Raw genomic sequence first — 10001 nt, 5'->3', positions numbered from 1 at the left:
TTACGCATTACTCGCACAACTCCAGGCGTCGCTACCGGATTCGTTATGGATGGCTTCTCCTGAAGCCCACAGCCCCAGCACGCAGAGCAGGAAGCCGACAAGGACCAAGATCATGTTGGACACGAACATGAAAATGTGTTTCGTGGAAACGAACCAGTTGCCCTTGTGCAGAAACAGCCACAGGATGCCAGGGATTCCAAACGAGAACCAACTGGCGAAGAGGGCGCACACCAACCCGAGGAGACTGCTGAAGACGGGGATCGACTCGGCAATCACAAGGGCAATGACCCAGACGGCGATGGTGATGCCGATCCATCCCGCAGTACCGACCCAGGTACGCTTGGCGATGTGTTTGGTGCCGGCGAAGACGCGCACGAAAATGTACTTGGCCGCCACGTGTCCGTAGATGACACCAGCGATGACGATGGTGGGGATAGCGATACCCCAGATGGCCTTGCGGATCTTGCCACTGCCGGCGGCAGTCAGGGCGGGGGAGGGGACGTCGGGGCCCGCGTAGATGTAGATGACCACGGCAGCAACCAGGTAGATGGTGGTGTCGCAAATCTGCAACATGGCCAGGGCCTTGGGCCAGTCCTCGGGCTTCTTGAACTCGGACATGATGCTGAAGAAGCAGGAGTGACCGCTGAAGGCGACGGCAATGTTGGTCACAGCAAGGAAGGCCGTGGTAAAAGGCAGCTTAGTCGCGACGTCGAGGCTTGTGCTGCCGATGGGCTTCTCGACTCCGACGTCGATCATGGTGACCAGGACGGCGGTGAAGATGGAGAAGAAGGATATGAACGACATGTAGCTCGCTCCCTTCAGGGTGCGCGGCAGGTTGAGGAGCCAGAACACGACCAGGCCGACGACGGCCCATACGATGCTGCAGGTCGAGGTCGAGGACAGGTTGTTGAGGCAGATGGTCCACGTGAGCAGATGACTGCCCATGACGAAGATCTGGAAGATGGTCTGCGCGCCGCCGAAGATCTCCTGGAAGAGCCGACCGCACCCGATGGCGTTGCCCATGACCTCGCCAGCGTCACCAAAGCTCTGCACCCAGGGGTGCGCCTGGCGGAATTCGCCCATGACCAGGCCGGAGTAGGTGGCCAAGATGCCCATGACGAGCATCAGGATGATGCCGGGCACCAAGCCGAGAGTGGCTATCACGGCGGGCAGGGAGAGAATACCCAGGGAGATGGTCTCGGCGATCATGATGATACCGGCTTGCCTATACGGTACGGTCAGTCGCTGTGAATATGGACGGGGGTATAAACGCTAATGCGGATCCATAAACGTACCACCACTCCAGAGTCCGGTAGTTGATCTCGGAGCCATTATCTTGTGATAGGCTCTGTGGGGAGTCGTCTCTAGTTTGCGACAGGCTGTCTCTCTCCAGACGAAATCTTCTTTGCGCGCGCCTCCTCGGAGACGGAGGGGACGTTTTTGGGGTCGGCCGAGGCAGCGTTGATGCCGCCTTGCTGATGTGAAGCCATATCTGTCGGCTTTTCTCGAACTCGAATAAGAGGGAGTGAAGAGGGGTGGGGAGAGAATGCGAAGAGCTCGCAAAGAGACTCCCAAGGTGCTCGAAAACTCTATCAAACTTTTCCCAACCAACTAATGAAAGTTTTTCCAAGGAAAGAGGCGCCCTTAGAGAATGTTTTCCCAAAGTATCCGGATCAAAAACCAAATGAATGGATCACCAAACTGTCGACAAAAACTGACGACCGAACTGAAGGACCGGATGGGAAATGTAATAATAACCCCGAGGTTCCGGAAGCAGACGTCAAGCTTTAATCAAGGAAAATGGAATAACCTCAAGTCGTCCGTAATCGGACTCTACGATGGATTAGAAATGAAGGCGAAGGGACTTGCCCAGTTCCCCGATTTTGCCCCCCAGCCAGCGGGACTTGACGGACATCCAGCCATCGTGGACCACAAGTACCTCCTCATTCTGGATCACCTTATTTCTTACTATAAGCAGCGTTTTTTTTTTCTTGCCCCGGAAAGGATTTCACAAGTCGCGAGTCGCGGTCAGTAATGTGCCCCGCTCGTTGGACTAGAGTATATAAGTGTCTGATGGGAGCGGGATCAACGCCGAAGCTTATTAGGGAAAACGAGGGCCGCGGCACTGCCCAATGAAGAAGTCGGAAGCGATGGTCAGCCGTGGGTAGAGCCGCATGAGGCTCTTGGCGTACATATATCGTTTCGTTCTTGTTAATTTCCAGCATCGCGTCCTTCCCCAATTCCATACCCTCGTCGTTTGGACTTAAACAAAGTCACATTCATGCATCGTCGGAATGATCAGCTCGCCTATTGGCCACTCCCCCACAGGCAATTACGTCGAAATTGGCCTCTGGGGAAGCCGGGAAACCCTATTGTTATGTCACTGCAGCTATCACCAGCGAGATCGTCGCGCTGTCCCTGCTGTCCCTGCTGAGCAAGAGAAAAAAGAGTTGTCGAGGTTTGGTAACGATTACGTTATGGTGTCCGCAGCTCCCCACTGTCGGCCCACCGCGTCTGGCCCGTGCCGTGGCACCAAACAGGGCTTCACGAGGATGACGGTCGCATTTCGCCGGCTGGACCGAGACGAATCCGGAGCTATTATGGAGACGCCGACTTTCGGCTGGCGCTGAAAAAAGGGTGCAAAAGAGCGCTATGGCACCCATGGTCTGATGCTTCTGGCAAGATGAGCAGATGAGGCTCCAGAAAAGCCCGGTGACTCTGAACCCTCCAAGTCGCCATCCGACTTCGCAGGTAATGTCATATCGAGTCATGCATGGGTCCTGGGTCTGGAGAACGGCAGATCTCCATGCGCGTTGCAGATGAGGCCAGATAATACGTATCTCTCTGCCTGCTTCTGGTCAAGGCCAGAGGGATGCAGCTGCTGAGCCGAGTTCTAGAACACGCGCTGGATGGTGTGTTTTTACGTACGATCTTCGATTCTTTCCCTGGCCGATATGGGGTATGGGGTAACTGAACCTTAATCCCAGAACGGTGGTTGAACCTACTTTTTCCTCTAACCTTAGGTCCGGATATCCAGATGCCAGATGAGAGAGAATCTGAAGAACACGTTGGAGGCCACTATATGTGACAATATAGTGGGTGTGAGGCGAAAGAGGATGGAAGAAAGAGCAGGAATCTACCTATCTATCTATACACGGTCCACCTGCTGTGAGATCCAATTGTTGATTTGGTACCGAGAGAGGACCGAGTCGAGTGGTGCAATGGCTGTCACATCAGCTGCTAGCGTAAGCATTTGCCAATGACCCTAGCGGGCCCCTGACGTACTTTGCCCTCTCTGGCATCTGGCCTCAACACCACAAAAGTATCGTGGCATTACGAAACAACTGCAGTGGGGCAATGTGTTTTCTGCTCATGGGCCATTACGAATGGCTTTCTTGATGCCAGAGCAAATGTTGAGCAGAGCACGTGAGCACAACATGGCAATGGCAGACCGCAGGAGATTTCGCCGGGAGCCAGGATTGTGCCCATCTTGGAGACAAAGAAGAGCTCCTCCTCGCCCACCACGGCAGCTTATGGCCATATTCGCAAAGCTCTGTCTCTTTGATCAAGCTGGACTGAGGTATCATGTGGGAATGGTTTGCACTCTTCCGCACGACGCAGCTCCTTTGTCTGCCTGGATCTCTGAACAGACAATGCAGAGGGGGACAAAGCATTGTGCCACGAGTTTGCGTCGAAGAAGGACCGCGGTCGTCACGCTGCACTGCAAATGTTCGTTGGTAAGTATGTTGGAGTAGTGTTGATAAAGCTGGTGAGGCGATCTTGTCGGCTCCCTCTGGTTTTCCCCCAGCTACCCCTTTTCCCTTCTACATTACGAGTTTGGATATGCTTTGTACCTTATTTTCACAACTTGCTGGAATTATTCTCTTCTATCATTATTATTGTAATGCCTATTTCACATAATGCCATCATAAGCACAGATCAAGCGGGTGCAAAGCACCGCCCTAAATCTGTTGGCAACACTAATGCAGGACTTTTGCAAAACCCGCGGGAGATTGTCTGGTACATCACAGAACTAATCAAGTCCTATACCGATTACGTTTCACTTGCCTCAACATGTCAGTCCCTCTGGCACAACCTCATGCCGAGACGACTCGGACAGGAGGAGGCGGACTATTGCAAAACTCCATGGGAGTGGCGGCTAGAAGCGGACATCCTCTACCGGTTGTCATGGGAGTGGCAACGAGATGCTGATCGCGCAGTGGAAGAGCGGCGGAGGCCAGCTTCCTATTGGCGGCGCAAGATGCCGCAGCCGAGCTTCAACCTGGCCATGGCGGACCCGGGTTGTTCCGCCGAGACCATATATAGAATGATCGGCGTATACGAGGAGAGGTGGCCTGCTGCCATCACTGGGGATGCAAAGGTCAACTTTGAGTGTCCGCTACGGTGGGCGATCAATCTTGCCCGACCTGACGTATGTGAGCTGCTGCTTTCGAGGAAAGGCTCCCCTTTCCAAGAAGCGTCGCAGCATGGCGAGTCGGGACGTACCGTGCCGCCGCTGGCTTTCGCCCTTCGACTGATGAAGGAGACGTACGACGCGGAACTGCGCAAGTCCCAATTCCCCCTGGCTCTCCAGAAGGTCTTGTCCAACTCCTTCTACATCACGGACAAGGAGGGCCGCGCGAGGGTGACAGAAGCCTTCCGGTCGAAAGAGTGGGCGGGAGGCTGGCAGGAGGTCATGACACTCGTCGTCCGCAGTCTGCTCGACACTGCCCGCTACAGGCCCTGGGAAGCGGTCATGGATAAGATCCAGTGCGCCGTTCGTTTGTGTGTCGACTGGGGCCTTCGAGAGAAGACAGAAACCACAGAAGAAGACCAGGACCAGGACCTTCGTGACCTTTGGGTGCTACTTCAGCAATTAGAGCACTGCGGGTGGCAGGAAGAAGAGCGCGTCGAAGACGAAGAAGAAGAAGATGGGGACTTTTACTACGATTTTCAACGGTTGTACCAGGAAGAATTGTTGGGAGAATCGGTTGACCGTAGGGCTACTCTCGAGAGCATTCATCGAATCCTTGATAAGATGGTCGGCGGGGACCAGAGTTATTCAGAGGACATCCAAGGCATCCGTGACCTCATTGCGGTAGAATTAACAGCAGCGCCGGTCGCTACTCCGGTGTAAGTAACCCAAGTATATATAGCCTTACTTTATTAATAGTAATTCATAATCTACCCGATCGAAATACTTCAGTACATATGTCTTTGTCAAGAGCATGGAGAGCGGGAGCCAGGGTGCAGGTTGTGCCACCCGACTGGGATTATCAGTGGAAAAAGATAGGTATTGTAGATGTGACCAACGACCAACATACCCCTTTGCATCGTCGCCAAGAACAACATCCCCACCCCCCTTTCGCCAATGCCATTTCCTCCGTTTGTCCATGTGGTGCTTTCGACAATTTCCCTTCCGACCACTGCTGTGAAATCTACACTACGCTCAGTGGGAATGGCTTTCTCCCGTGTGCTCGGATTGTCTTTGGTTTCCTTCGCCATTGCGTGGTGTATCTACTCATGGCTTTCTCTACTGCGCAATTACCTCGTGGCTCGAAAGATCGGAATCCCCCTACGCCTTCTTCCCATCAGCCATGGAATTCCCTTCTGGATGATCGTGGACCGCAAGGTTGTCACATTCCTGCGCAAGCTGCCCCTCTTTGGCAACGGGAACTTCACCAGGTACAATTGGCGAGGTTGGGAAATCCGAGAAAAGTGTCAATCGCATCTCGAAATGGGCCCTGTCTGGATGCACGTTACCCCAGGCCGGAATTGGCTCTACGTCTGCGAGCCGGACACCCTGGTGGACATCTTCCGACGCAGGACTGACTTCCCCCGACCTCTGGAGTTGTTTGGTGACTATATATTGGCTTCATTGCTGTCAATCAAATACTAATACGATATTCGCAGCTATGTTGAACGTTTTTGGTGACAATCTGGCTACGGTAACGATCATGGAATCTTCTCGAGATCGAGTAAGCTAACTCTCTCCGTACAGGTCGACGGCGACCAGTGGAAGAAACAGCGTGAGATGGCTAGCTCATGTTTCAACGAATCGAACAACGCGATCGTGTGGTCAGAAAGCCTGTCCCAAGCTGACGATATGACGCAATACTGGACCTCGAGGCCCGCGGTTTCGAGTATTGCGGACGACTCACGGACGCTATCACTTCACGTGCTGTCTAGAGCAGGGTTCGGGAAATCCTTCAAGTTCCAAGGTCATCTTGAACAGGCACCGGCAGCTGTGGCAACAAACTACAAGGAGTCACTGCAGATTGTTTTGGACAACTGTATCCTGATTATGGCCTTGGGTACAGAGTTCCTTTCCAAGCCATGGCTCCCTGCTAGGCTTCGACGGGTGTGCACCAGGCTCTTGTCGCTTTCCAACAATATCTGACCAAACTCTACGAATCGGAGAAGCAGCATATGGCCGAAGGCCACTCGACGGCGTCGAACCCTGATGTCGACGCTGATCAAAGCCTCGCCGAGGAGGCGGAGCCCGCGATGAGCTTGACCGAGCGCGAGCTATACGGGAATATGTTCCTATTCAACGTCGCCGGCCACGACACAACCACCCACAGCCTTACCTTCGCTTTGATGTATCTGGCCATCAACCCGCAGGTCCAAGAATGGATCTCAGAGGAGATTGCCTCCGTTTTTTGGGGATCGTGCCTTGTCTGACTGGGATTACACCGCGGACTTTCCTCGACTCAAACGATGCAGTGCCGTTCGTTCTTATGGAAACGCTCCGTTTGTATACACCAGTCTCGGTAGCCAAACGGACAGACTCCCAAGCCCAGCAGTTGAGCGTGGGCGGTAAAACAATCACGGTTCCTGCCGATACCATGGTGATCGCCAGCTATGCCGCCGTGCATACCCACCCGGAATACTGGGGAGCCGACGCACTGGACTGGCGCCCGTCGCGTTGGATTCAAGACACGGGGGCCTCGGGAGATAGCAAGGAGCTGATAACGCCTCGACGAGGAACCTTGATCGCCTGGTCCGAGGGCGAGCGATCCTGCCCCGGGAAGAAGTTCGTGGCCACCATGGCCGCCCTGTTCCGCCAAAATGGGCGCGTCGAACCGACCAAAAGACCGCCGGAAAGCGCGGCGGAGGCGAGGCACAGGATCCTTCACCAGCTGGAGACCGACTCGGCCCAAGTCCTCCTTCTGCAGATGCTGCACCCGGAGCGTGCCGTGCTCAGTTGGAGAAAGGAGGGTTAGGTTCACGTTTTATTTCACCTACATAGGAAACGGGTCTGTCCAGACCTATGGCAGCAGGCTGATAAGTACAATAATATGTCGAAAGAAGCTACCTGGTAATTATAGCTCAGATGAGACCCTGGAGAAGGATGGGTGGGGACGAGACTGCAATCTACATAAGTGCCCATGTACATATGCACCTCAGGGGGATTCGGCAGATATTACCTACGCACATATGTTATATACATCCAACTTCCTATCCCTGCGCGCATGATACGACCCTACTTACTGATCGAATCCCGGTATGGCAGCCAACGCTCCCTTTGTTGGTCGCACAGGTTGACAGGGCCCAAACACCCAGCACTCCTCGGCCAAGTTTTCTCCCCCCACAGCCTCATAACACACCACCTTGCTCATTCATTCTTAGCACATGCCCAGCGATTCCCAATCCAGTGCACGCGACAGTCCAGTACATAGCACCACGAACTGAAAATGTCTCAGGTCCATGACGATGCGACGACAGCACATCCAGAACAAGGTCAAGTTGTTTACTTGCGCTCATGGAGGCTCGCTGTCGTCATTACCTCTCTCTGCTTCGGTATCTTATTGCTGGGCCTCGATATGAACATCATTGGCGTTGCTATCCCGAGAATCACGACTGACTTCCGTTCGCTGAGTGACATTGCCTGGTACAGCTCCGCCTACCTGTTGACCATCACGGCTTTCCAGCCGCTGTTCGGCAACTTGTACAAGTTCTTCAACGCGAAGACTGTCTATCTCATTTCTCTCCTCCTGGTCGAAGGTACCGAGATAAACGAAAAACCACTCATTAATTTTCATACAAACAACAATATCTGACCAAGACAAAAACTCCCCAGTTGGTTCCGTCATATGCGCAGCCGCGCCGTACTCGGCCATCCTGATCTTCGGTCGAGCGTTTCTTGGATTTGGTGCTGCTGGACTACTTCAGGGCACCTTGGCCATCATTGGGCTTTCCGTGGAGCTGAACAAGATCCCGCTCTATCAAGTGATCGTGGTCAGTTCGCTCGGCATCAGCGTGTGTCTCGGTCCTATTCTAGGCGGTGTCTTGACCGACCATGCGAGCTGGCGTAAGTTCGGCTGCATCATTCCTCTAATTATATTCCATTATCCGTATGAAAACGCTGACGGAACCCAGGATGGTGCTTTTGGATGTATGGTGCCCGAAGCCCCTGCGAAACGGTCTTCCGACTATACTTTGCTGACCTTATCCCAGAAACGTGCCCGTCGGCGTGTGCGTCATCGTGGTAGTCTTCCTCTCCGTCCACATCGGCCAGCCCTCCAACCGGGCCGACCGGGAGTTAGATCTGCGTAAGAAGCTGAACCACATGGACAGCCTGGGAACGACGCTCTTCCTAGGAGCTGTCTGTTGCCTGCTGCTGGTGTTGCAAATGGGTGGCCAGAAATGGGCATGGAGAGACTCCCGATGCATTGGTTCGTTCGTGGGCTTCGCCGTGCTGACCGGGTGTTTTGCACTTTGGCAGTGGAGGCGTAGGGACCTGGCCATAATCCCCTTTCGCATCCTTCGAAAGCGCTCGATTGGCATGGGAGCACTAGTCTTGTTCTCACTTGGCATGTCGAGCCAGACTGTAGGCCCTTCCCTCGGCAATTCTCCTCGTCCACGGCCAAAACTATTAACACGCTCCTCATGCCAGTATGCCTACTACCTCCCCATCTTCTTCCAGTTCGCCCAGGGAGTTTCTACCACCGAAAGTGGAGTGAGGTTCATCGCCCTCGTGTTGCCGCAGATAGTCGGTCTTGTTATCGTCGGGGCAGTCGTCACGAGATGGGGTTACTATGTAAGATGCTTCATGACTTCACAAAAGCATATCACATCGCTTACCCGGTCTGCCCAAAGATTCCGTACATGGTCGCTGGGGTGATAGTCACATCTATCGGCGCGGGCTTCCTGACAACGATTGACATCACCACGCCCACGCCAGTATGGGCGACTTTCATGGTCATCAACGGCCTTGGTATCGGAATGGCTCAACAACTACCTTATACTGCGCTACAGGCTGTGCTAGAGTAAGCATATTTGCCAAAAATGTTCTGCGTATCCCAACTAACAGTCTTAGGCCTGAGGACGTTGCGACGGGCAATGGTACGTATGACTCGGTACCGCCACGGTAACCAAGACTAATGTAATGCAGCGATCGCGGTATTCTCGTACCAACTAGGATGGTAAGCAATACTTCTTCACACACGGAATGGACCGCTACATGGCATCCATAAAAGCAAACCCCAACTGACCAGAACCCACCACAACGCCCTAGGCGTGGCCATCGGCCAGAACCTGCTCCTCGCCAAGCTCATGACCGCGGTCCCGTCCCACACCGACGCTGTGTCGCCGCTGCAGGTGATCTCCACCGGCGCAACGGGCCTGGGCAAGATCGCGCCCTCGGCCGAGGTGCTCCGCGACCTGCGGTCGGCCTACGCGGAGGCGGTGCGTGACCCGCTGATCCTGGCGCTGGCGGCGGCCTGCCTGGCGTTCCCGTTCGCGGCCGCCATGGAGCGCATCAACATCAAGACGGTCGCCGAGGAGCGCCGCGAGCGGCGGTTGGAGGAGGAGGAGAGCAAGTTCGCGGAGGCGGAGGCGGGGTCGGAGATGAAGAAGGATGGCACGCTGTTGGCTGTGGGGCCTCGCGGGAACGCCGTGAAGGTTGGGGAGGGCGGTTTGTGAAGGTGAGCGGTCTGTGGCGCATTCACGACATCTTGCCAGGAAATCTGAATTCCCAGCGAAATACATTGAAAACG

General features: G+C 54.4%; 3 protein-coding genes across 3 annotated transcripts; 2 read left to right on the top strand and 1 right to left on the bottom strand.

Annotated features, from left to right (window-relative positions):
* On the bottom strand, positions 1–1209 carry PG994_008715 (uncharacterized protein; the record flags this gene model as incomplete). The annotated part of the gene is made up of 1 exon (XM_066860124.1): positions 1–1209. The coding sequence occupies one exon, from the start codon at positions 1207–1209 to the stop codon at positions 1–3; it is 1209 nt and encodes a 402-aa protein (XP_066713713.1).
* Positions 1210–4099: 2890 nt separating this feature from the next.
* PG994_008714 (uncharacterized protein) lies at positions 4100–7226 on the top strand (the record flags this gene model as incomplete). The annotated part of the gene is made up of 6 exons (XM_066860123.1): positions 4100–5133; positions 5596–5858; positions 5914–5948; positions 6002–6361; positions 6421–6624; positions 6804–7226. 6 exons carry the CDS (start codon positions 4100–4102, stop codon positions 7224–7226), a joined length of 2319 nt encoding a protein of 772 aa, XP_066713712.1.
* A 471-nt stretch (positions 7227–7697) lies between these two features.
* PG994_008713 (efflux pump antibiotic resistance protein) lies at positions 7698–9927 on the top strand (the record flags this gene model as incomplete). Its single annotated transcript, XM_066860122.1, has 8 exons — positions 7698–8007; positions 8069–8314; positions 8383–8398; positions 8461–9043; positions 9103–9272; positions 9323–9348; positions 9398–9428; positions 9483–9927. The coding sequence occupies 8 exons, from the start codon at positions 7698–7700 to the stop codon at positions 9925–9927; spliced, it is 1827 nt and encodes a 608-aa protein (XP_066713711.1).
* Between the last annotated feature and the right edge of the window lie 74 nt (positions 9928–10001).

Source organism: Apiospora phragmitis (assembly GCF_038363925.1).
Source record: "Apiospora phragmitis strain CBS 135458 chromosome Unknown utg000008l:1.0-3514335.0:1.0-3519231.0, whole genome shotgun sequence".
Classification (NCBI taxonomy): domain Eukaryota; kingdom Fungi; phylum Ascomycota; class Sordariomycetes; order Amphisphaeriales; family Apiosporaceae; genus Apiospora; species Apiospora phragmitis.
The sequence above is the reverse complement of the archived record's forward strand: the minus strand, read 5'-3'. Positions and strand labels throughout refer to the sequence as shown.